The sequence below is a fragment of the Miniopterus natalensis genome, chromosome 1 (genome assembly GCF_054644295.1).
Source record: "Miniopterus natalensis isolate mMinNat1 chromosome 1, mMinNat1.hap1, whole genome shotgun sequence".
NCBI lineage: Eukaryota > Metazoa > Chordata > Mammalia > Chiroptera > Miniopteridae > Miniopterus > Miniopterus natalensis.
In genome coordinates, this window is record NC_142081.1 from 32147645 (window position 1) to 32175524 (window position 27880).

A 27880-nucleotide genomic window follows, 5' to 3' on the forward strand; every position below is an offset into this window, starting at 1 on the left:
TCTTTCTTAGAGCAAAGCGGAGAGACGTTCTTACCAAGGCCCAAGAAAGCGATTGGGGGGATGCCTCCCTCCACACTTAGCGTCCCGGTTCTGACCCATTATCTTGAGGGCATCCCCGTCAACCTACCTTTCCTCACGACAAAGGAAGTTGCACTCTAAGGGTATCTCACCTTTGAGCTCAGGAATTTTACAGAAGCATTAGTACCTTTTTTGTGAATACAACTATTTGCTAGCATTAAGGATAAGACTGCTTAAAGAAGGTAGAAGAGACAATGGAGGTTTGCACTTTAGGCTGGTACTTACAGAATGACTTTAAACTGATACTTGGGATTGTTGTAGGGGTATGAGCTTGGCATGATACAGGAACGATCGGGACAGCGTGGCCTGTCAGTGATTAAGTGGGGGGATGGCAGGAAGTGAAATCAGAGAGGTGGATATGGAAGCACATCTTGTAGTGCTTTAGATTTCAATTTTATTACCAATGGAGGGCCATTAGCACTTTTTAAACGACTAAATACTTCATTAGTATTTCCCCCCCCAAACAATATTATTTTTTACAGTCACAAAACAATTATGAAAATCAGAAAATTAACAATACTTCCTTTTCTAATATACAGACTTTTTTAGATTTTGGCAATTCTCTCAATAGTGCCCTTCATAGCAAAATAATAATAATAATAATAATAATAATAATAATAATAATAAATAAAATCCAACACCACACATTGTATTCAGTTGCAGGTCTCTAGGCTCCTTTAACCTGGAAATAGTCCCTTAATATAAATAGTTGCTTAATAATGTGGATTATTCCGTTGTCTCAGCTTTCCATAATTTGATCAAAGTCAGTTTTTCTTCTTTCCTCTTAGAATTAACATTCTTTACCATAAGATGCAATGACTACAATTCTTTCCTCCCAGCTTCTGTTATTTGACCTGAATGATAATAACAACCTCTGAGGGTCCTCTCTCTCAATTGTCAGGCAGTTACCTGAAAGAGGCCTTATTTTAAGTGAACCAGAATCCCCTTCCTCAATTTAACTTTCCTTGACTAGGTCATATTAAAGGAAAAGAGCTAACCTCTGCTGTTTTGCATTGTAACCTCTTAGAGGATGAACTTTTTTTTTTTTTTTTTTTTAATATGGAAGCTTCAGAAACTTGCCTGACGTCCTTGAGCAGGGGCTATGCTAATCTACTCTTGTTTCGTTGCAATTTTAGTGTATGTGTTGTTAAAGCGAGCACTGAACTTTGTTTTTTAATGCTGCCCCCACGTTGTAGGAATCATCATGCCACTTGCTGGAGGGCGGGTAGCCTTGATAGGTATTTTTTAAAGATGACACATTAAGCAGTATTTTAAAACGCGTCAGAGAAAAGATTCAACGAGTGAATTTGTGATTATAAAGACCTGCATAAGTTTTCAGTGATCTTGGTATACACAAGCAATAGAAATTATTAAATTCAAATACAATTAAATGTTTTAAAGAATTCTTGAAAATAATTGGGAAGTGCATAGCTAATAGTATGATACAATTTTTAAAGAAGTAGTGAAGGAAAACGTGATGTAGCTGAGCAATGATCAAGAGGTGAAAAAACGCGGCCGCATCTCGAGCGCCCGGCTAGCTCAGTCGGTAGAGCATGGGACTCTTAATCCCAGGGTCGTGGGTTCGAGCCCCACGTTGGGCGACAGCACTTTTTGTGTTCCCTTAGGGAATTTCAAGGTTTCTCCGAAGAAATATGACTAAGTAAGGAACCTTTAAACTTAATTAATTTAAATATTTTCAATGTTAGCCAGATCTCCGGAAAAAAGTTTGCTTTGCAAACGAAACAGGTCTCAGACAGCGCTTGCGCACTGGAAAGCACACGTTCCTCTTCCTCTCTGCGATCTCCTCAAAGCACGGAGGAAACTGAAAGGCCTCTGTTTAAAGTTGAGGTTCGTTTTCTGTGTTACTAGACATACTTGAGTAGTTACTGGTGCAGGGGAATTTTTGCTTCTGTCAGAATAAAATAAGACCATCGATTTTGGCATCTTTTCCAAAACCCAAAGATTTTATGTAAAAGCAGCTGGGGAGGCTGGAGGGCTTCCAAGAAAATGTGTCTTCCTTTTTTGTTTATTTTACTTTTTCTTACTGTCATTATAAGGCCTGTCCTGGAGTAGGGGGCAGGAAGGGGACTACCCCCTGGAAAATGTACAGTAAGAAATATTTTTTTCTGTAGTCAGGTCTGTACAACCAGTACATACATCCAGTTTTCTTCCATTATTCTTGGGACTACATTTGGGATCTCTCCATCTAACTGGATGGCTATTAGGAAGTTAATATTCTGGTAAGAATGAGCCTCTTTCAAACAGAAGCACAAAAGAACTGAGGTGTGAAAATTCAGATGGGCATTTAGGTACTTACAGGAGGCAGGATTTCTGCCTTCTCTCTTCACTGAGAATTCTGAAATGACCAGAAAGAGAACGACCACACACACCAGGACCACCACCACATCCAGGCACATTCCAGGATCTCACTCGCAGGACCACATAGGTGAGCTAGCCATGCTCCCACCTGAAGCCAACCCTACCTAAAGCACTAGTTCCTGTACCTCTGTGTGTTATCCACCAGCTTAACGATCACAACTGCTTTCTCTCTCCTTGTTTTCTTCAACATACAAGCATGCTGTTAGTTCTCTATCTTAAAACAAAACAAAAACTTTGACCTTGTTTCCCTGCAAGCTTCCATTGTATTTCTCTGTTCCCCTTTGAAACAAGCCACCCTCCTCCCAGTCGCCTACCTTCACCATTCCTCTCCTTGCATCTCTTAACCCTAAAATGCCCTTCGACCAGACCAAAAACATCGCCTGTAGTTGAACAAGTTTGATTTCTTACTCATTGCAGGTATAAAGCTGAAATTAATAAAGTTTAACAGTCGCTCATTTAGCAAGAGAGGATGTTTGGTATTTTAAGTTGGGCAGTGACCAACTTGTCTAAAGCGAATGTTCTGTGAGATGCTAATCTGAAGTACAGGTCTTCCACCCTTCTGACTAATCCACTATAAATGGACTATAAATCAAGGTTTCCCACAACCCTCTCCTCAGGTTTGATGATTCCCCTAGAACGGCTCACAGAACTCAGGAAAACATTTTACTTATTTCTAGTTTATTATAAAGGATACAACTCAGGAAAAGCTAAATGGAAGAGATGCAAAAGGCAAGGTATGCAGGAGCATGGAGCTTCCATGCCCTCTCCTGGAATGCCACCCTCCTAGCACCAGGAATGTTCACTCTGAAAGTTCTCTGAACCCTGTTGTATAGGGATTTTTATGAAGGCTTCATCATGTAGACATGATAGATTACAAACTCAATCTCCAGCCCTTCTCTCCCTGGAGAATGTGGGGTGGGGCTGAAAGCTGTAAGGTTCTAATCAAAGCTTGGGCTTTCTGGTGACCAGCCCTTATCCTGAAGCTACCCAGGAGCCCACCAAAAGTTGCCTCCTTAGAACAAGACACTCCTTTTACCCAGGAAATTCCAAGGGATTTAGGAACTCTATGAGATCTTCTAACACCCCCATCACTCAGGAAATTTAAAGGGTTTTAGGATCTGTGTCAGGAACTAAGTGTGGAGACCAAATATTTGACGTCACACTTACCTAATTTGTCTTTTTTTGAATCACGAAGAAATGACCCCAACCCCTACCACCCAATTCTAATTGGCAACTACCCCACCAGCCACTTTACCACACTATTTTTCCCATAGAAGATACCATCTTCTAACTTATGTTGTCTCTTCACTCAACCCCTTGGAATGTAGGTCCACAAAGGCACGATTTTTGTCTTTGCTCACTCATGTATCTCAAGCATCTAAATTAGTATCTGGCAGATGTTCAATAAATGTGTTGAACTAGTGAGTTCAGAAAGGTTATTAAGTTTCCTAGGGCTGCCATAACGAAGTACCACAAACTGGGTGGCTTAAAACAACCAACATTTGTCTCACAGTCCTGGAGACTAGAAGCTTGAAATCAAGCCATAGGCAGTCATTCTCTCAAAGGCTCTCTTGAATAATCTGTTCTACAGTTCTTTCTCCTAGCTTTCTGACATCACCAGAAATCTTTGGTGTTCCTTGGCTTGCAGCTGCGTAACTCCAGTCTCTCCCTCGGTTGCTGCATGCTTTCTCCCTGAGTATCTGCTGCACATGGCATTTTCCTCTTCTTATATGGACACCAGTCCTATTGGATTAGGGCCCACCCCAATGACCTCATCTTAATATGATTACATCTGCAAAGACTTTATTTCCAAATAAGGTCACATTCACAGGTACTGGAGGGTTAGGACTTCAAAATATCTTTCTGGAGCACACAATTCAACTCCTACCAGTGGGGCTCCACTTGTTAACCTCAGCCACAAGGTGTCTGCCACTTAACAGCTCACTATAAAGTTCTACTTCAGTCAGAGATCTTATTTTTTATATTACACAATGATGAAAAATTCAGAAATAATCCAAATTCAACAAAAGACAGAATTTTATAAACTGTTTACTATAAAAAAGACAATGTTAATAGTAAATCCATATAATTGACAATTACTAGTACATCTATTCCTGGCAATCTCACTGGGAGGTCTCAAAGCTAAGAAATAAAGGGGCTTTGTTCTTATGGAGCTGATATTCCTGAAAGGAAGATAAAAGCTGTGTAAAATACAATTACAAGGTGAAAACTGTAACTGCTTCAGTTACAGATAATGTGCTTATGGGAAAGATCACTACTTTGGGGGAAAGGGTGCTGTGGAAGTGGTGAGCACAGAGGACACAGGAATCTCACTGTTAGAAATGAATATATTAGGAAAATAGATGGCAATTTTGAAATTTTAGTCACTGGTTTACCCTGGTTTTCAAGTTCTTCATAATCTTATCCTAAATTATAATTAGCAATGCCTCGTCTCAATGCCAAATGCTTTAGGATTTTGTGTAGAGAATTCAGTTCACATAGTGTGGACTAGATAGCCCCCAATTACTGAAATTCTGCTTATCCTTCAGGAACAAGGTAAAAAACTCCTCTATGAAGTTTTTCCTCGACTCCCTGATCAAATTACATCAATAACAAGCAATTGATACCCTTTACGGCCCCTACCACATTCTGGTTTTATAGTCAGTTGTGTATACATCCATGTCTAGCATGTACAAGGTCATGTCTTACTGTTAGCATTTACAGTTATCTAAAACTATACTAGGTATAGTCGATAAATACTGAATGAGGCTTAGTCTTGGGCTACTAAAGCGGTAGGACATCGTGACAGTCCTACCGCTAGAAGTGGAACTCTACAGTATTTAAAAAAGTAAAACACATCCACATCCACAAATATAAAAACGAATCCTTTCCTATTCTTAATGCCAGGAACTGGCTCTTTCAAGTGTTAGTTGGCATTGACATCTTCATACCTAAAGCACATGGCAAAACAAGACAGGATCCAGACAAGGATGATCAAAATTATTAAACTAAGTGAAAATGGACCTGGGATATACAGTCCAGAATATACATCAATTCCTACTCTGTCTTCAGGAATGAGTGTACATAGGTATATACATATTTCCCATCATTACAGGTACCTAGAAAGAATGAAACCAGCAAAATTTCAGTAATAGGGGATTCATTAAAAACAAGGAAGAAAACAAAAATAAAAATTAAACAATGGCTGAGTACATTATTTCTTTGCCCTGAGAAGAAGAAAAGCACGAAAGATTAAAGATATCATGATACATGTTTATGAAGCAGTGCATAAAAATGTATAAAATGAAATAAATCTTTTTTCCTAGAAGTGTAGAATGGTTGATAAATTGTGAAGTTAGGAAGTAAACATTTCCGCACTGTTTAACAAATGCTTATCTATGTTCCCAAACATTCTCAGCCCAAAAAGTCAAGTATATTTCTGGAAAAACACATTATTTTAACATGGCCACATAAATACCAAAACAAAAAGATTTTAAGGAGTAGATCCATGTTAGTAATTGAAATAACTGGTAATGGTAACATTACTTGTTCTTTAAATGAAATAATTGCTAAAAATAATGAAATTAATGGAACCTCCAATGCCCAGGACAGATTATGTGAATCACGGAGGAAATATGTCATCATTCTTTTTAAAAATGTACTATGTAACAAACTTCCAAAACTAAACTGCTTTACCATATTTTATTGATATAAATACAACAAATTTCATAAGCATCAGCTATCATTTTATCACTACACAAGAAAAACAACTCAAAAGAATTAAATATTAATAAGGAAAGTAATTACAGAAATGCTTTCACTCCCACAAGTCATCTCTAACAGCATCTTGCACACTTTGTACAATTTGCGTATAAATGGTCTGATATTTGAAATGAAGCAAAGTTGAACTTATTCAAACTTTTATTTCTCAGTGGAAAATGCTCTTTTCATCAGAGGTGGTTGAGCTTTCCCGACATCAAACATCATTTCCAAAGGTGGGTTATTAAGAGAACACCAATCAGGAATACGGCCTGTCTGATTGTAATATTCCTTTGACACTGAACGGCTCCCCAGTATGTCTTGCAGGGCTCCAAAAATAGCTCCTGTATGGTAAAAATATTTTTTGTAATTAAGATGAAAATTTTTATCAGAAAATGTTATATACACATACATCCACTTCATTATATGACAAGACAGAAGAGATAAAATTAAACTGCATATTCACACTCTTCAAATTAATCCCAGTTAAGTTGTTCTATACCGTGTATTTTAAATAGAATAAGCCATAACTACTATGTTATGGCCCATAACAGTTTATAGTAAAAATGCTAACAAGTATTACTGTGTCTAAAATCAAGTGAGGCAGAGTGGGGTGGAAAGTATTTTCAACTCTGTAAATACAATAAATATGCTTAGTTTTCTTTGACACAACTCTAAGATTATATGTCAATAAATAAAATGGCAAGCCCCCAAAAGCATCATTGTAATACCCTAAGAATCTATGCTGAAGACTTTATAAGGACCCCACAAGGCAGTCTTTAAAAAATAATTTAGTAACTAAATCCATGTGTTCTAGATCAAAACTACATTTTGACGAAATTCTACTTTACTAGAGATACAATGTCCATTTAAAATGGCAATACTTTTTCCCTCAGAAAGATCCTGATACCTATTAGCTGAAACTGCATCATTAAATACGTATCAGAACGTACACAAATATACACATCCATGATTATTTCTCTCTTTAGTCTTTATTAAGCGATTTCCTTATTTCTTTTAATATATCTTTATTGATTTCAGAGAGAGGGAGGTAGAGAGAGATAGAAGCATCAATGATGAGAGAGTCATTGATTGGCTGCCTCCTGCACGCCCCCTGCTGGGGATCGAGCCCGAAACCTGAGCATGTGCCCTGACCAGGAATCGAACCACAATCTCCTGGATCCTAGGTCAATGCTCAACCTCTGAGCCATGCCTGGCCAGGCAGGCTATTTCCTTATTTCAATGAAACTATCAATTTCTAAAACATTCAATGAACTTAAGTCACAAAATAAGGTATAATTATAAAATAATCAATTTTCATATGGCTCACAGATTAGCTCTGTAAGGAATGAAAACATTTTAAGAAATGATAGCATCATTGGAATAAATGCACAGTTATCACTATTATGAGGGATGACTGTAATTGGACAAAGTTTATTTTAAAAAGTCAAAGTGCAAATGCCAAGAAAAATAGGGATATAGTTCTGAAAATTAACAATTTAAGGAAAAGTGAATGTTCATAGAAAATATATATATTTTTTAAAATATATCTTTATTGATTTCAGAGAGAGGACAGGAGAGGGAGAGAGAGAGATAGAAACATCAATGATGAGAGAGTCATTGATCGAGCCTGAAACCCAGGCATGTGCCCTGACTGGGAATCGAACCCGGATCGCCTGGATCCTAGGTCAACGCTCAACCGCTGAGCCACGCCCGGCCGGGCAGAAAATTCTTTAATAATTCTATTAGTTTATTAAGCGGGCAATTTTGGACACTGAGTCATCTATTCTAGATATCCTTTAGTTATACTATTCAAGAACCAATTAGTATATAATCATTATATTTTAAAAACTAAATTCTTACCTCCCAACCAGGCCACACAATTAGCCTTTGCAGGTGGAGTATGAATACGGAATGTCTTGGTGCCAAGTGTTTTTTTATATTTTGGTTTTTCTACCAAATACCTTATTTCTGCAAGCAATCTGTGGAGAAATCCTGGCAGCATAGACGTGCCGCCTATAACTACCAAGTTCTCTGCTAACTGCTTCCTGGTATCTATTGGGCACTGTTATGAAAGAGAAAGGAAAAAAAGGATTTATCTTTAACTTTATAAATAATGCTTGACTGGATTTAAGGATATATACAGCTTAAGTATTACAAATTAAATAGGTGATCATCTGGATTACAAAAGGGCCACAGCAAGGTTTCTTCAACAAGGGAGTGTTTCATATAGCAAATATAACCACCATGACAATATTGTCATATACTCATAGAGAACTTTAAAGATTTTAAAATCTAATAGTATAGAATTTTAAATTCTACCAGGTATAAGGTGGTAATATGCGAGTATTCTCATTTTCAGGAGCAAATGACTGAGCTGAGCAAAGAACATGAGAAGAAATACCTTTTAATTTCTTTTTTTAGTATGTAAAGTGTGGAACCTTAATTTTTCTAAGGCATTATCTTCACAATATTACATGCAGAGCCAGTGATCGAGTAGGAGATAACATTCTTAGAAAAACTGTTTCCATGTCAGTATTCTCTAACAATTAGAAATGTTAAAGTCCTTCATTGATGTTATATTTTTCATAAAAGTCCCTGAGTGGAGCCCCAGAGGTAAACAAAATCTTCCAAAGTGATGTATTTTACAAGAAGCTCTGTGATTCCACAGTCATTAAACAAGAGACATATTATCATATACCCACTGGAATTTAAAATTCAATACTACACAAACCTGCATTTGAAGAAACTATAAGCCACACTAGGTACAAAATAAAAATCTGGTATTGTGGCTATGGAAAAAAGAATTATATGTCCATAGTACTTACTATCCCTAGGTTTGAAATGTTGTAGGTACTATATCTTAGTGCCAAAGTTAAACTAAATAACTATAAAATTTAACATAAAAGCTAAAAAAATGTAACCGATGGCTATAATAAAAATAAAGAAAATAATATTTAAAAATTTTCTAAAGGGCTATAAAATTTATACACTTAATTTATACATAAATTTATACATTTTACAAAATAAAAATACCTGCATAAGGGAATCCAGTATTAAAGTGGCAACGGACTTCTCTTCGTTATCTTGTTCAAAAAGAATTTCCACAACTGAATCTCTAATGAGATTAAAAACAGAGTGCTTTGTTGGCATCACATAGTATGATACAGAATATACCATGAGTGCTATTGACACATTTTAAGTAGGATTATTAAAATACAATGTGTTCACATTCATAAATGAGAATAATAGTATCTGCCTCACAGGTGTTGAGGTGAGGACTCAATGAGTTAAGAGAACAGTGCTTGACACATGGGAGGCACTCCCTAAGTACTGGCTACAATTATCATGTATAGATTTACATGTATTTTGTCCAGCTATACCTCCTTAAACTGAATAACAGAAAAGGAACAGAATTCTGTAAAAGTAAATACGATTCAACAAGCAGATCAGTAATGATACAAGAGACTTAATAACAAACAAAATCCTCCTCCCCCAAAGCATTTCTTTGTTTTTAAAAATAATACATGGCAAACATTACTAGCTGCCTAATAAAATATCCACTTTCCATTTTTCTATTTGTTCCCAAATTAGAAGAACCCTGTTTTGAGTAGCACAAGGAAGATCTTTGTGGCCATGGAACAGTTCGGTATCTTGACTGCAGTGGTGGTGGTAATAGAAATCTACTCTGCGATAGAATTACATAGAACTATTCATATATGTTACACCAATGCCAATGTACTAATTTTTTTAAAATATATTTTTAAAAATTTTATTTTAGAGAGGGGAAGGGAAAGGGAAAAAGATGGAAACATCAATGATGAGAGAGTTATTGATCAGCTGCCTCCTGCACGCTCCTGACTGGGGATGGAGCCCACAACCTGGGAATGTGCCCTGACTGGGAATCCAACCGAGATCTCCTGGATCATAGGTCGATGCTCAACTGCTGAGCCTCGCTGGCTGGGCTAAACTTTTCTTAAATGAGAGAAAAACTTCAATCTTGTTGAAGCCACTATTTTCAGATTTGTATAACTGGTGGCCAAACCAAATACTAACCAATACAGTACAAAACTAACTATACATATGCATATAAAACACTATTTAAAAAAATAAAATTGGAATCATACTATGCATACTATTTTAAACCTTTACTGAATCTTTTTACCATAAAATTCCCTTCATGAGACTCAGCCTACTTGCTAACTTTCCCTTTCATCAGTGAAGTATACTGAGGCCTGCAGTATTCTGAAGACTCAAGACTAGTCAGACCCTTGCTGCTATGCCTGCTCACTTCTGCTTCTACCAGTTGGGCGAAATACTGACTAAGCAGCAGCTTCCCTCTTCTTTTTAAATTTGAGGATTTAATACTAATGGGTGAGTAATAAGCATCAGTTTCTTTTTCCAAGTTTTTTATTGTCAGTTGATTTGATATTGAAATTACATAATTAAACAATTATCACTTAACCAGTGACATGTTAGGGTGGAAAATAAGCTGGGTTTTTTTTTCTATGTGAACTATAGGGAATGCTTTGGAAAGACAAAATAATTTTAAAAATCATTTTAATATATGTAACACAACTGTAAAAGTCTAGAAGGAAGTATCTAGAAGGATTCTGTACCAAGACTGATTCATAAATAACTTTAAGTTCTCACTGTATTTGAAGAAAAACCAACCCTGGAAATCACAAACCATGAATTACTGGTTTATGTAAATTTAACTCATATCTCTAGAAGCACACTTATCCTCAAAGGAAAGGTCTTGGGAAAAAGTCTGGGTAATAGATACTTATTTATAAATTTTAAGTTAAAATAAAACACTTAGCATATAATTTTTTTTTTTTTTTTTAAAAAGGTCCTTTCTTTCCTTTAAATGACCCTTCTTCTGATTTACCAGTGAACTGTTGGTCTGGGTTGTATCTAAAGAGAAGATTTCAGTGGAACTAGATTTTTTGTTAGAAAAAGTTTGTTAGCAAACAAGTGTAAATTAATTGGGTTTAGAAAGTGAGACACACTGACTTTTTCATTCCCCATGTACTTCCCTACTATTATGTAACCAAAAAGCTCCATATTAGTTGAATTTCCTTAAATATTTTCTTTTATTCTGGGCTCTACTGAACAATCAGAAGAAAATTTAAGAAATTAATTTAATGGATATGACATGTAAGAGGCAAAATGATAAAAAGTCACTACCAAAACGTATTGCATTCTACCCCAACCTACCATCTTAAACATCTGTGTATTTATGTTCATCCTTTTAATATCTCAAACTCTATATTATCCTGAAATCTAAAAGGATCTTAACTTAAATATTTACATAATTCTTTTCTGTGAATCTTCTGATCTAATATTTTGCAGATGAAACTTTAATAACACAAATTTTATAAAGCTTGGGTATAAACAAAAATTATATTGTTACTAATATAATTATGTAAGTCCTTAACAACACTTTTATTGCATCATCAGATAGAATAATCTGATAAATAATAAAAAAGTTGAATTACTAACTGGTCCTAGAGATTCAGTATATTTGGAAAAATGTATTCTTTCTAACAAGACAACATTTTAAAAGAAGATTCAGCAAACTGTGGCCTTGAAGCCAAATGCAGCACACTGTCTGTTTTTGCAAATAAAGTTTTATTGGAACAGTCACACTCATTCGTTTACAATACTGTCTATGGCTGATTTTGTACTCCAACTATAGACCTGAGTAGTTGCAACAGAGACCATATGACTCACAAAGTCTAAGCTATTTAATATTTGGCCCTTTACAGAAAAAGTCTGCTAAACCTTGTTTTAAAGTAGCAAAGAATGCTACTTTATTCTCCACCTTGAAGAATGGTTAGTTGCATTAATTAAAATCTAAATTACTTGGATGAGTAAGAAAAAATATTTTTTACAGTTTTACAAAATTATAAGGTTGAATAATAAAATTATGAATGATGAGGCTTAATGAAAAACACATAATAACTAATGACAATACTAAATAATAGTAATAGTAATAAAGGTTATAGGCAAATATTTTTAAAAGTCAAAAATTTATTTTAGTTCATCATTTTGCTCATAAAAATTTAGGTCTAACCTGATTGAGCCAAGGACATGTAAAATCTTCTCTCCATCTAATGGATAGTCAACATTTGGGGGTGGTGAGGGACGCTGAAATATAAATAATATGAATATATAAATAAACATAAATAAACTTCTGAAAAAAGAATATACATTTATTTTGAACTTACCTCAGTATTCCCATCGATATTAAATTTTGCTGCTTGAATTTGTAGTCCACGTTTCAGATCACTTACAAAACAAGTGCGCACTTGAAAGAAAAGGAGACTTAGTTATGCTTTGTGATTGAGTCAATCTATGTCCCCATTAAAAAAATTCTCAAGTAGACACGCTAATCATCCTTTCCTTCAAATTTTATAAATTATCTGTCTCTAGTTAGCTTAAACAATTTATTCACAGATAAAAAACCTGTTGTTCATTGAGTCATGAAACATGTTGTATTCATCTTCCATAAAACCACATTTGAAAAGTAAAATCACCTTTGAGGAAACTATTTTGTTTTGAAATTCCTTATATAAAGAGTACCATAATAAAAATAAATTTTAGCATCATGAAAATGTGTAATTGAGTAGAGTGTTTCTCTGAACAAGACTGATCTATATCTATATATTTAACTTATGTAACTATCTGATTCTTTTTTAAAATCTTGGTTGGTTAAAACAAAAAGCCAAATTTTGCTCCTAGTTACAGTAACACTCCTTAGTTTTCAGTTTTTTGGCATGATTATTTTCTACCTCTTGCCACATCCCAATACTATCACTTTCCTTCTACTATTATCACCATTTTTGTTTTTACACTTTAAAATTTCTTCATTTAAAGATTATTTCTCCTGCAAAGTACCTTTTATAATAAGCTGTTTCAAGTTGTTCTTAGAAATAGATAAGGAATAAAACATTTTTTTAAAGTAGAAACAAAATTGATGTTGGGTAGAAAAAATCTAATGACTTGGTTAATTACTTACAAAACAGAGTTAAATATATAATTACATATATAAAATTATTTTTGCCCAGCTGGGTATGGCTCAGTGGTTGGGCGTCAACCTAGGATCCAGGCGATTGGGGTTCGAATCCCGGTCAGGGCACATGCTCGGGTTGCGGGCTCGATCCCCAGTCGAGGGCATGCAGCAGGCAGCCGATCAATGACTCTCTCATCATTGATGTTCCTATCTCTCTCTCTCCCTCTCCTTTACTCTCTCTGAAATCAATAAATATATATATATATATTTTCGTTCACTAATTCAAAATACATTTAAGAATCTACAATATGCTACATAGTAAGCTAGGTGCTCAAGTTACTTATATATTTTATATTTTATTCAAATGCCAAAAACTTACATAAATCTGAAAAAAACAAAAATTCTATTTACATTATTCCATAGCCTATATATAAAATATTTTGAGGTATTACACAATGAATTTAATAAATTCCGTATCTTTGTATATATTTTAAAACACATGCCATCCAAACCAATACTTTAGAATCAAAGAAACAAAAATGGAACTTAACTTACCTTTAATGTCCTCTAAGACACCTTCTGGAATTGAACCTAAAAGAGAAAGTTTATTTAAAACTATAGAACTTTAATAATAAGCAAAAACAGTCTCATACTGCACTCACATTTCCATTTTAGCAAAATATTTTAAAAACATAAGTAATATAATTTTTTAAAAAGTTGAACAGAAAAATTAAATTGGCTTTTAGGGAAGAAACTTCATCATTCAAAGACAAGCCAAAGCACAGAAGTTAAAGCCAGATGTGCACAAAGCACTACTGGATGTCACTACTCATAAGTTTGATAAAAATTTAGTAGAGTAAGTGCCATTAGATAGAAGTTACCTTTTCTATCATGAAGAGAAAAAATCTTTTTTATCATAAAAATATTTGTTGGCTATCTTGTGGTACTTAGAAGAAATACAGGGCTTAAACATAGTTATTTATTTTTCTTCTACAAAAAGTAGTTTCAAGTTTGCTTATCTTTCCTGTGACAATAAATGACTGTCAGTAACATGCTAACCTAATACATACTTTTAAAAAGGGTTATATGTAGACTTTTACTTTTTTCCCCTCAAGGTAAAAGTGACGGTTTGAAAAATAAAAAAGTACCTAGTTAAAGAAATTGATACAATATAGGAGGCCTTTGGAAGATGGATGTTTGGATATGTGATTTTGTTGCCAAAAATCTTTGTTTTCCAAATCAGACTCAGAAAAAAAATTTCTAACCTAAATACAAAATCTTCTAAACTCAGAATTTTTAACCCATTGTTAAACATGTAAAAATATTCTGATTGATTTATAAGAACAAATTATTGACACCTAGGAAGACAGAAATTTCTAGTTGAAAGGGGAGTCATGATTTAATAAGGGTAAACATGCACTTCTTCCATCTGGATCTACATATCTTGTCAGCTATATTTTTAAGTTGTGACAGCCACTGAAAATATGTATTAAAACAAATTAAACTTAAAAACTACACCTTCATAATGTTAAACCATAACCTTTAAAAAGTAACAAATAATATTTAATCATATTGCTATTTTAAGAAGAAAATATGTTTAGAATTAATAAGTACGACTTCGGAATTATTTTACCTTTATCATCTTGTCCTTTCCAAATTCTTACTTTTGTGTGTTTTACTATCTAGTAATAATAGTACACATATAGTTAATAGACATACACATTGAAAGTATGCGCTCAAAATCTTTTTAGTGATGGGGTCAGTTTTAAGCCTCCTATATTTGTGTTAAAAATTACCTCACGAGAAGATAAATATTTCCAAAAAGATTTAAATCTGGCTATAAATAGATGAGAGAAATAGAACTAGATTTCAAGAACTTACAATTTAAGAATAGGTGCTAAAAACTGTAACATTCCACAACTGCTGTATTCTCACTAGGAATATTCAAATAAATTCCAACATGTGTAAAAGACATTTGGTAATAGGAAAAACAGTTTTCTTTACACAACATGTAAGGCAGGATTGAAACGAAAGCGCTTATTTTAGCTGGGTGTAGATGCCGGTTGGGAAAGGAGCCCCTTAATCTTACCAAATAATCATAGCTATTTAACTCTGCAAGTGAGGAATGTAAACAAGAGGCCTTTGCTGGCTCTGGTTCTGAAAAATCATATTTAAATTTCAGTTAACGTAGGAGAATAAGAAGGATAATGCTTTGTATATAATTTACTTTTAAACTGTTCACATTTCAAATCAATATACTTAGGTTAGCTTTTTATAAGTTATAAGGTACTTCAGTACATTCATTCTTTTTTGAACTGGGTTCTAAATACTAAATAAAAGAGGCTCATTAAAAGTTCAGGTAAGGAAACCCAAGTATGTGTAAGACTTGTTTCAGATATCTTAAATGTATTTGTGTTTCTGATCTTCCTAAGTGGGTCCTTCAGCCAACAGTGATATGTTTTTTTTTAAATTCCTTAATCAGTTGGACTGCAAGGCTAACTATCACAGATGCAGATTTGGGGGAGTAAGAGAGGGAAAGATTAGAATCAGAGTCCAAAACAGATGCTTAAAGAAAGGGTGTCCAAAACATACAGTTCAGAATTTTAAGAAAATGTTATAATGTTTTAAAGACGATCTCTATTAAGAGTATCTTGGGATGTTAAACTGAACTCATTCAAATGTTATAATGTTTTAAAGAAGACCTCTATTTAGAGTATCTTGGGATGTTAAACTGAACTCATTCTCTTCGGATACATTTTATAAATTAACTGTCATCATGCTATTACATTAACTACCAAAAGAACAGGAAAGCAATATATGCAACAAGTATCCTAAAAACCTGCCTGTCTCTTTCCAACATTTATTCAGGGCCCAGGCACTATGTTAGGTGCTACAGATTGAAAAATAAGTAAGACATGGATCCTCAAAGTCTACTGAAAGAAACTGGTAAGCTAACAGGAAACTAAGACTATATCATACATATGTGCTATAATCAATACTGCTGAGGGCTTAACAGATAGGGGAGCAATTTATTCTGCTTAGTGAAAACAAGGAAGGCTTCAAAATTAAGATGACATTCCAGCTGAGTCATGCAGGGGGATCAAAAACCCAACTAGACAAAGAAAAACATCTCAGGTAAAGAAACAGAATAAAGGAAGTCACAGGGTTATAGAAGGACTACGGTGCCTGGAAGACCACATGAAATTTACTGTAGCTGAAATAAGGTGCAAAAGGTTGAATTTAGCAGTTAAGGCTAAGAGGCAGAGTAAAGTCAGATTGTGAAGAAACATGTATATCAAACAAATAATTTGGATTTTAGCTTGTGGGAGCCAGGGAAAGTTCTCAATCAAAAGAGCATTGTTGCCCGGCCAGGCGTGGCTCAGAGGCTGAGCGTCAACCTAGGATCCAGGCGATCAGGGTTCGATTACCGGTCAGGGCACATGCCCGGGTTGCAGGCTAGGCAGCCGATCAATGGTTGTCTCATCATTGATGTTTCTATTTCTCTTTCTCCCTCTCCCTTCCTCTCTCTGAAATCAATAAAGATATATTTAAAAAAAAAAAAAAGCAAGCAATGTAATCACAGTTGTTTTGTGCAAGTTATTCCTAGCAACAGTGTAAAATAGACTGAATCAGTCCAGAACAGGCTCCTGTAATAATCCAAGCAAGCAATAATGAGGGCCTAGTTTACAATGTCCTCGTTTTCAGCTGTCCAGTGGTGTGGATGATGGAAAAAAAGACATAAAATTTGAAAGAGATCTCTAAGGGAGAGTCAACAGGACGTGGTAACTCCAGCTTTCTAAGATGGAAGATAAAAAAGATGTTATCCTTATCTAAGAATGAATCACTGAAATGAATTTAGAGGAAGAGATAAGATGTTCACTTAAGTCTGATGTGCCTAAAGACATGTCTAGTTTATATCTAATAATCAGTTGGAAATACAAAATGAAGTTTAGAGGGAGGGTCAGACCCAGGGATATGTTTGAGAATCAACAACATTCCTGAAAGCCAAGGGAAAAGATAGTACCAAGAGTACATGATAATCAACAATGTCAAAAGTTCTAAAAAAAAAAACGACTAAAATTCAACTCTGGATTTGATGATAAAAAGCTCAATAATAACCTTTTAACTGGAGAAATGACATCGGAGGGATGTGGGGGAAAAGAGAATAACTGTGCAATGGAGTTAAAAAAAAAAAGAGTTGAAAGTGAAAAGGGGCTAATGTAAGCCACACTTAAATAGTGTGGAAGTGACTTTACCCATCACAGAGGGGAGGCTCTGTCCTTTAGCAGCACCTGTGTCAACAGCACACTGTTCCAATAGCTGAGTTTCCAACTCCCTGAAAGTTAAAAAAAAAAAAAAAAAAAAAAGTTACTGGAATTAAAATGCTGTAACTAACATCCTTTCTTATTTAACACGTTTACTGCATAATGTATTATGATGCTTTACGTAAAGTGGTTTTATCCTTAAAAGATGAATACACTAAAGAGTAACAGAGAACAAAATGAGTAACATTAAATGTCCACATTATAAATCCTCTATTGAACACTGTAAAAAAATTAGCATCTGTTTTTGTGGCACAGGTAAAGAAAATGTGCTAAATTCCAAGAAACTTACCTGTGCAGAGCTTTTCCTCCTAGGGGGAGTGCTCCCCAACAATTTAGTACTGGGATTCCTTCATATATCTATAGGATAGTCAAGGATATTACTATTTTAGGAGATAAAATGTGGTTTCCTTGGTATTTTCCTCACCTTCAGCAGTATTGTTCTAAATTGGCAAATTCTTTTTTATTTTTAAAAGTTACTGAGAAATCAGTCTTTTTTCATATTCTTCTCCAAAGAAAAAGGTTAAACACAGACACACACAATTCATTAATTAATGCTGGGGTGTCCAATAAAGTAGCCACTGGCCACATGTGGCTATTTAGCACCTGAAAGGTGGCTAGTCTGAATTCAGACGTGCAGTAAGAATAAACTCCACGCCAAATTACCAAATTTAGATTTAATACAAAAGAGCCCCTATAAAATATCTCATTATAATTTTTACATTAATTGTTCTCTTTCATTTGTACTTTTAAAAATGTAGCTTAGAAAAATTTTAAATTATGCATGTCTCACATTGTACTTCTGTTGGACAGAGCTGAGAGGACAGTGCACAATATGTGGGTTTGCTACCTTATTTTATGTATTGTTTTTGCTGATGTTGTCAGTATAATATTTATAAAAAGGAAAAAGTATATTGGTAAAAGCATTGGCTATGGCAACAAACATGGGTATATATCTTGGCCATATGCTTATATGACTTTGCGTTAACTACCTATCCAAACTTTCAATCTTCTCACTTATATAATGAGAATAATACTTAAGTTATAGGATTGTTAGGACACTTACACACAAAATACTTTATATTTAAAAAAGATATTGCCTAGTTTAGTTCTTTAGGAGTTAACGATTCTTGATTTCCTTCCCATTTCTTCTATTAAACAAGTGTAAATATCAAAATTGCAAGAGTCTTGCATGTATTTCAACCTCCTTTTCATTGTAGCATTGTCCACTGGAATATTTCTGATACACATATATTCTGCTTAAAAGTTTATAATGACAAGGAATTTACCAGTTTATAGTTAGTAATTCCATTTTGGGACAGTTTGAATTACCAGTTTTTCCTGATGTTGTGAATGAAATAAAAACTACAGCACTTACTGAGCACGTTACTATGTGCCAGGTTCTTTACTAAAGACTTTACATACATTACTTCACTCAAGTCACACAATGCCTGTATTAGCTGGAATTATTGTTAATTCCCATTTTATGGAAAGGGAAACTGACGCCCAAAGATATTAAGCTACTTGAGCAGCATCATTCAACTAGTAAGCAGCCTAACTGAGATTTACACTTATTTGATTCCAAAATTCAAACTCATGAACATTCTGCCATCCTGCCACCAGGATAGCCTCTGGACATGAGAGAGAGAAACACATTCAATATGCCACAGTGAGCCTTTCAGCTATTTGACGGCAGGTTTCATGTCATCAAGTTTTAATTTTTCTTGATTTAACTTTCGCATTTCAGGTTTCTCCAATTGTATGACCTTTTCTTAGAACTTGAATATCCTAGTCAACTTTTCTGACATGTCCAATTAGCTGATGTTCCTCTTAAGAAATGAACATAATACTCATGAGGTCTGATCCCTGGAGTATATACTGGGACAAAGTCATAAAACAAAAAGTAAATTTAAGGCTCACAGTTCTGTAAATTTTTTCCACATGGTAATTCATACTTGTACACGGTTAACCCAAAGTAGTTTGATGCAATAAAAACCATTTGTAATTATTTTAAAGTAGAGTAAAAACTGAAAAATTAGCTGGTTGACAAAAAAGATACAGGTAACACCAGGCTTTCCCTATATCCGCAATCCAGGACCATGGCAGAGTTTATTCCAAGCGTCAGAAGAGCCATTAGATGGCTTGGAGCAAGCAAGACAGATGGAACCTAGAAAACAACAGCAGCAGAATGAGTATCAGTAGTTGAAGGTGTTGGCCTTACATTTCAAATATATTTTTAAAAACTCAAGGGAACGTTATACTTATTTATGTTATGATATCTAGTCAACAATTTTATGGCACTAAATTAAAAACTAGTTTGTTGCCTGGCCGGCATGGCTCAGCAGTTGAGCATCAACCTATGACCCAGGAGATCACAGTGTGATTCCCAGTTGGGGGCCTGCAGGAGGCGGCTGATCAATGATGACTCGTCACTGATGTTTTAACTTTCTCTCTTCCTCTCCTTTCCTCTCTGAAATCAATAAAGATATATTAAAAAAAAAAGAACTAATTTGCTGATTTATTTTATTTACACATAATCAAAATATATTGTAATTAATAAAAACATTCTTTAAATTCTCAAAGTTGTTTCATTCCAAAATAAAGAATTTAAAAAATTCTTCTCAGAGGGAAAACTTGAAAGAGATATAAGAGGTATAGAAACATAAATTCAGAGGAAAAGGCTAAGTTTAAAAAAATAAAAAGATGCCTTTACCATCAAAGCAAAAGTACAGAAAAAGAATTCCTGATCGTCTTTATTTACAAAGCTTGTAATGTAGACTATATTGTTAAAACACGGTAATACAGCGGTTAAAATTAAACTGAAGAACTACACAAATCCTTAGTTCTTTTAACAATTTTTCAGTGAGAACTTGCCAGATCTGGTGACACTCCAAATAGTAGATAAATATTCAATTAAAACACGGAAGTCCATCATAACCAAGTGGAAAACAAAATAAGGGCTATATTTCCCTTATCGAAGTAGATATAGCAGGTAATCCAGTCATATAAGAAAGGATACATAAACACAGCTAAAACTCTAAGTATAAACACCAAGAATCATCTATTTTATTCAGATAAGAGCTAAAGTGATTTTTTTGTTTTGTCTGTGTTCTCCCTACTGCAAACCAAATTCCTAAATCTATGACATCAGTAAGTATAAGAGGTATGTAACTTGTTTCTCTGTCTTAATACACTGTAACTTAGAAATATTAAGTGCCCTTATCTCATAAAGACATGATTTTTGATATATTTTGAGTTCAGCAGAATGTATGAAAAATACATTACATGTGCTTAATCTCTTATATGCTGTACACATTTTATGCAATCTTCTAGTTTCCCTTGCCGAAAATCCCTAAATTCCTAAGGCAGAAATTCAAAAAAATTTAAGTAATAAAGATCCTCCACATGATCTTTTCTTAGAATATGAAATTTAACAATCTTAAATCATAATTTTGGTCTTTAAAGTAATCTTGACTCCTACGAAATGAAAGTTACAAGAAATATTACTAATACCAAGACGAGGAGTCATTCCTGGCACTGTCTACCCAGTCTAAGGGAAACATTACTTGAATATTCCATTTACTAGGAATTTAAAGCCTAAAATAAAAGAACTGAAGATTTTAGAGCACTCAGCATAACTGAACAATAGAAACTAGAAAGACCTGGAAGAAATACATCATAAACTCCACAGTACATAATATACCTTTAAAGTCTGAAAAAAAAAAAGGTCCCCTAACAGAATCATCTGTATTAAAATAAATAAATATCAGAAACATCAGTAAGAAGAAATGTTCATTTATCTAAGTAGTGGATGAAATACTAATTATGTATGAAATAACCATACAAAGGAAGAAGATAGTCAATTTCAGGAGGCTTCGGTTTACTCTGTCATTTGGTTCTTCAAATGCACTGTGTAGTATATACAATGAAGGAAATAAATGAGGACCTTTAGTTTAAACTTTGAGTACCTATCGAAAACAACAATATATAAAACAGGTACCTCAAAATACTTGAAAAGAACGCGAGTGAGTGTCTCTCTGAAGTGGGAAGGACATAATACCGACTCAATAACCACGACTCGGCGATCTCTGGGATTCACCAACAGATGCCTGAAAAATGATAGTTTTGTTTTTAAAAGTAAATAAAAATTTGCATTTATTCTGGTACATAGTGAAATTTGCTAAGATTAGAGAAACTATACTACATTAGTTTAAGATGCTTTATGACAAAAAGACATTTTCATTTTATTACCCAGGAAAGATAACAATGTTCCTGACCTGTACATCTCATGCACTGTGTCAGAAATTTCACATCTATTAACTTCCTCAGAAGACAAAACAGTCTACTATAATAACCTGAGCCATTAAAAATACAGTTTCTTTCCTTAGGTTACAAAATTAAGAAAAAAATATATGCTCACAAACCTCCAAATATAATGTAAGTTTATAACTTGGAAAATATAAATACCTAAAACTTCCATTACCCAGAAAGTACCATTTGGTATATTTTCATTATTGTATATGTCCATGCATATATTTTAACAGAAATATTAATTTCATAATTGTTGTTCTGCAACTTGCTTTTTTCAATTATCAATATATCTAAGACGCCTCTCTGTATCAGTACATATAGATACAGAACTCTTTTTAATGTCTGTGTGTTTCATTATAAGGATGTACAATAATTTATTCAACCCCCTTTATTAATGGACATTTGATTTATTTTCAATATCTCTTTATGCTTGACCATTTTCTAGTCTCTTCAAATATATTTGGAAAAGGTTGAAAATAAGTAAGTAAAAATGGCAATAGAAGTCAACATTTTCGGCCAGGCATGGCTCAGTGGTTGAGCATCAACCTAGGATCCAGGAGATCGGGGTTCAATTCCCGATCAGGGCACATGCCCGGGTTGTGAGCTAGGCAGCCGATCAATGACTCTCTCATCATTGATGTTTCTATCTCTCTCTCTCCCCCTCCTTTCCTCTCTCTGAAATCAATAAAGATATATTTAAAAAAAAAAAAGTCAACATTTCCCCCATCAAATGTAATGCAACTAAATATCACTATGACTGGCATTAGGAAAATCTAATCACAAAAGCTAGGGGGAAAAAACAAACAGCACTGCATCTTACCTGAAATACAGTATGTGGATAAATTCCTTTAGGTAGGAATATAATTCTTCTGTATTGATATTATATTGAACAACTTTGATAGGCTATAAAAAATGAAAATGACTCATTAATTTATAGTAATAAAGTATTTTCAAGTTAAAACATGCTTATTTATTTTACCAATGCATTTTCTGGTAATAAATCAAAAGGAATTTGTATTGAGAATAAATACAAACATTAAATGTAGATTAATCACTTACATTAGGAATCATAAGAACTGGCATGTCCAAAATGATGGAATCTTTTTGCTTGTGGGCTATAAAAATGTATGCCCATAAGTAAGTAAAGAGCTATGCTCATTTACATTTTTCCTTAATCAGATGTGTCATTTTGGCAGGAGTGATAAAAAAATTAACATTGATTAAAACACATCAAAGGCTCCAGACTTGATCCAGTCCCTGTTAGTCACTTCCAAAGCACTGACACTTTCCCTTTTACAACATCACCCAACTTGAATACCTGTAAAATGTCTACCTTCCTGTTAGACTACGAGCTCCATGGCGCAAGAACTGTTTCTGGCTTGCTTATGATATATCCTCCTTCAATTGATACAGTACAAAGCACAAAGCATACAGGTAAAAAACATGTGTGGTAAAAATGAAAACATACCATTAGCACTAAAGCACCACCAAACCATGAGTGCTAAATCAGCACAAATACATAACAAGGTTTCACTTATAATCCTCAGAAAGCTTGAAGTACTCTGATGCATCATTGTCAGACCTTTCTTCATTTACTCTTTTAAAGGAAAGACCATCAGCTCAGCTAGTTTCCTGATTTTATGAAGCTTAAAGAAGGTTCTGAACCATGAATAGCTGAATATAGATTAATCTTCACATATATTTGATTTTTTCAAGAATAAGATGAGACCTGAAAGCACTAAGAAAAGTGCCAAGAAGAGTGTAAAAGTTCAAAGTCCAGTCAGGAATCTATCTAGTAACACAGTGACACCGATTATTATAAAACAAAACAACATGAAAAATGAATAGAGAAGAACTTCCATTACATTTTGAATACCATATCACAAATATCTACTATATTTCTGGCTTGTCTAAGGATCTGCAGAAAATTTAAAAATCAATGAAATAGGCTTGGCGGGATAGCTCAGCGGTGAGCAACCACCTATGATCCAGATCTCAGTTAGATTCCCAGTCAGGGCACATGCCCAGGTTTTGGGTTCGACCTCCAGCAGGGGGCGTGCAGGAGGCAGCCGATCAATGACTCTCATCATTGATGTTTATGTCTCTCTCGCCCTCTCCCTTCCTCTCTCTGAAATCAGTGAAAATGTATTTTAAAAAAATCAATAAGCCCGGCCGGGCGTGGCTCAGCAGTTGAGCGTCGACCTAGGATCCAGGCGATCAGGGTTCGATTCCTGGTCAGGGCACATGCCTGGGTTGCAGGCTCAATCAATGACTTTCTCATCATTGATGTTTGTGTCTCTCTCTCTCCCTCTCCTTTCCTCTCTCTGAAATCAATAAAGATATATTTTTAAAAAAATAAAAATTAAATTAAAAAATTAAAAAATCAATAAAATAGTATCTTAAACAGGCATAATTAAAAAGATTTCTGAATCCATGTATTTCATATGTTGATCTTAATGATGCAACCCAATACCAGATATAAACTGATGTACTAGTCTCTTCTACTACATGTGCTTTTATAAAACTGAACGTGCTCATAATCAATTGTTAAATAAGGAAATACTGTCTGTGTCAATGTGAAATTTGTATTAGTTCATATTAGGCAAGAAGAACTGAAAATATAACAGAATTATTACCTTCATCAAGTAAAAGCAAGTAGTCATCAATTCAGTGGCCACACAAGCAGGTATCCTTTCAGATCTACTTTTAAAAAGTTTTTATGATCCAATGTACCAGGGGCCCCCCTTCTCAGAGTGGACCCTTCATGACTCTGTTGGTTGTATTTATTCTTGGTCCCACCTTAACAACAGCCCCACTGACTGGCTGAGCGCTCACTTTCATCTGCATTGTCTCAGTATCCAATAACCAACATTTTCAATCCATCGTATCTTTTTGTTTTCATAATCCCAAGACAGTCTCCAGCCAGCCACATTCAGTTTCAAACAAAAACTGTTCAATTTTTTCCTGAGGGATCAATTATTGTTTTGCTAGTGCTCTGATTACAAAGTTATATGGGTTTTATATAGTCTACCCAACCCTGTTTTTTCCATAAGCCTGTTTTTGTTTGTGATCAAAGTGAGGTTTTTCAGGAACACAAATATTAAGTTGCAGCAAAAATATCTGTATTTGATTTTAACAGGTGAATTTATGGCATGAAAAGTTATTCTTTCTATTGTTCTACAATTCCTAATTTGCCAAATTAGCTTTGGCAAAAACTATCTTTTAAAAAATGTTTTTCACAATTCTTTGGATCTTAGATTTACAGATAAAGAACTGAAGACCCGGCTTATATATTGAACAGAGTAAGAATAAAGTTATCCTATAATTATGCTACATTATAAAGCTCAGATAATTATTTTACTAAGGTTAAAAACTTTCTCTTGATATTATATAATTCCATCGATATAAAATGTACAGAAAAGGCAAATCTTTAGAGACAGAAAGACTATGAGTAGTGGACTAGCGGTGGGAATGGGAATAAACTATAAACAGGCATTAGAGATCTTATTGGGATGACAAAAAAGTTCTAAGACTAGCTTGTGGTGATGGTTACAGAACTTAATATATTTACTAAAAAAACCACTAACTTGTACACTTAAACAGATGAATTTTATAGTATGCAAAATTAAACTAAATATTTTAAAATTTTTTCTTGAAATATAGTCATGTTATAGTTAGCACTGTTCTAATCAGTTTTATTTGAAGTCACACTTAAAAATATTTTACAGTAAAGTATTTATTGCTAATTTGTTTAAAAAAATACCTTAGGCACGCCAGCTTTTTTTATCACACTAGGAATTATGCATCTTGGACTGGTTTCTCCAGCAAACCCACACCTGCAAATAAACAAAACATTGACGCACTTAACTTTTAACAGTCTTTCTGTATATTTATTACAGAAACAAGTTTTTCTGTATTTATTTAAAAGCAGTGGACATAAACACATCTGGTGCATTCAAAGGAACCAAAAAAAAAAAAAAAAAATCCCACCTAAGAAAAAAGTTAATCCCATCTACTTATAACTGCTCATTAAAGGTAAAAAATTGTTTCAAATTAGCAACACTGACATATATCAATTTTTATGGTACCATTTACGTTTCAGTTTTTAATTTTATCTGAATTTTAGGCAACACATCTCTACAACCTTGAATCTGTACTATATTATGCTACTTGATTCATATGAGTTACTTATAAGTGCATGATTCCAAAATTACTAGCTTCTATACTGACATGTTTTCTTTTGGTCTATTTTTTAAACTATAAATATTTGACATAGTTAGAATCACACTATTCATACATTATAAATTCATATACTAAGCATCAGCCTATATTTAGTTGTCATCACTATCATTTTAAAAAGTGCATATTTCACCCTTTTAAAAAATTCTTTCTTTAATATTTAAGTACGTCCATTTCTGTTAGTAAAACAAAATTTTGCTTAAAATGTTGCTAAAAAAATGATCACCATTTAAGTTTAGTCTGACTATCTCTTCTTGTTCTGCCTAGGCTTCAGTACTGCTCTCCTCCTATTTATTTCCAAATAGCTCTTTCCATTTTCTACTAGTCCCATCTCCACATTTACTTACACTAGTGCTCCTCAAACTTCCCAGGATGCAACTCCCCAGTCAGCTTCAATTCCTTTCTTTTACTTTATAAATTCATCTTATCACCTTCCTGTTATCTTTGTCAATAGTCATCTTCCTGTATAGCAGTTTTCTGCTTCTCATTCCCTCAACATATAGCCAAAATAATTATAGTTGGGTGTCAGCCTCAAGATATTTATTATGCTAGAAACAAACCTTTTCAAAGTCAGTTTAAAAATAAAGGGAGATTTTGCATTGAACCGTAAGAGAATGGACTGCTTAATCCAAGGGCTGTTTAATCCAATTCCGGTGCACCTGAGGTCCAATTCTTAAATAGGCTCTTTTGACCATTTATTCAATACAGTTATCAAATAACTACTATATGTTAGGCATTATTCAGATTTTATATATGTAAAGATTTACAAATGTTTCCATTTAAAATATATACAAGATGCAATTCTGGCTGTCACTATCCGCTCTCCTCAGTCCAGTACAAGGGCTCTCTCAACCTAGAGTCCAAGGACCACTATGATATCCGCCAATCCCTGAAATTATGTGCAAATAAATTAAGGTTTGTGTACCTTAATATATGTGGCTTTCATTCAGTCGTCAAAGGGATCTATGCCATCCCAAAGGTTGAGAACCATTACTCTAGTGTTTACAAGATGCCTTTTAAAACATACTAATTTTCCTACGCTGAGAGTTATTTGGGGGGGGGGAGGTTTGCAATCTCGAGAGTCTCACCTATAGGGTGTCACCTCTTTGATATATTCAGTCTCCCTAATATGACTTCCTACTCTTGGGAAGCAATGACCCCGTCTTGAACATATTTGGGTTTCCAGCACCAACAGAAGGTCCATTCGGTAAGTGTTTAATGACGGAGATGGTTATCAAGTGTTACAATTCGGCTGCTAGTTTCCTAAGCTGAGAAGCCCAGGGGAAGCGGGGTCTAGGTCACCGCTGTCCCCCCTGCACGGGTGCTTCCAAAGGGTCTGTTCGGTTTGGGGTAACAACCAGGGACATCGGCAAAGGCAATTCTCCCGAAGCCTCTTGGGCCTCTCCAGGAGTCAGAACCCGACCGCCCCACCGGGTCCTCGGTATTCGCGTCGCCCACGGTGGAAATAATAAAGGCCATCCTTCGCGGCGGGGCGGGGGTGGAGACGTCGCAACTGGCCGGGTGAACTAGCCAGGAGGACCCGGGCCGCACCTGGGTTTCGGCACCCGCCCTTCCCCCACACACCGGACGACTGCAGCCAGCGCCACGGCCACTCACTTGGTAAAGGCCTCTCCCAGATCTATCACGACTGCCGTTTTCTCCCCGCCGCTCCCCAGGCCCTCGTACAGCGGCATGGCGATGAAGAGAACAGTAGACAGGCAGACGCGGACCCGGGGCCGACCGGTTTGTCTCTAAGGGGGCGGGGCCCGGGCGT

General features: G+C 34.9%; 1 protein-coding gene and 2 non-coding genes across 3 annotated transcripts; 1 reads left to right on the top strand and 2 right to left on the bottom strand.

Annotated features, from left to right (window-relative positions):
• Window positions 1–1131: 1131 nt before the first annotated feature.
• Window positions 1132–1238, bottom strand: LOC148094073 (U6 spliceosomal RNA). The gene has a single exon (XR_015716347.1). It is a non-coding gene; the product is annotated as a U6 spliceosomal RNA (small nuclear RNA).
• Window positions 1239–1606: 368 nt separating this feature from the next.
• TRNAK-CUU (transfer RNA lysine (anticodon CUU)) lies at window positions 1607–1679 on the top strand. The gene has a single exon. It is a non-coding gene; the product is annotated as a tRNA-Lys (tRNA).
• A 3921-nt stretch (window positions 1680–5600) lies between these two features.
• On the bottom strand, window positions 5601–27843 carry ACTR10 (actin related protein 10). The gene is made up of 13 exons (XM_016198189.2): window positions 27724–27843; window positions 25631–25703; window positions 22688–22770; window positions 21557–21665; window positions 19616–19723; window positions 17849–17916; window positions 17491–17570; window positions 13790–13825; window positions 12450–12529; window positions 12296–12369; window positions 9253–9334; window positions 8080–8281; window positions 5601–6560 (listed from the first exon to the last, which is right to left on the bottom strand). The coding sequence occupies exons 1-13, from the start codon at window positions 27798–27800 to the stop codon at window positions 6379–6381; spliced, it is 1254 nt and encodes a 417-aa protein (XP_016053675.1). The 5' UTR covers window positions 27801–27843; the 3' UTR covers window positions 5601–6378.
• Window positions 27844–27880: the final 37 nt, after the last annotated feature.

What these genes read in the sequence shown, in the direction of transcription:
- ACTR10 (XM_016198189.2), bottom strand. Translation starts at nt 27,800, where the DNA reads ATGCCGCTGTACGAGGGCCTGGGGAGCGGCGGGGAGAAAACGGCAGTC. An exon ending in CTGGGAGAGGCCTTTACCAA is followed by an intron (nt 25,704 to 27,723) that starts GTGAGTGGCCGT and finishes GTTTATTTGCAG; the next exon opens with GTGTGGGTTTGCTGGAGAAA. An exon ending in TTGTGTGGCCTGGTTGGGAG is followed by an intron (nt 6,561 to 8,079) that starts GTAAGAATTTAG and finishes TTTACCATACAG; the next exon opens with GAGCTATTTTTGGAGCCCTG.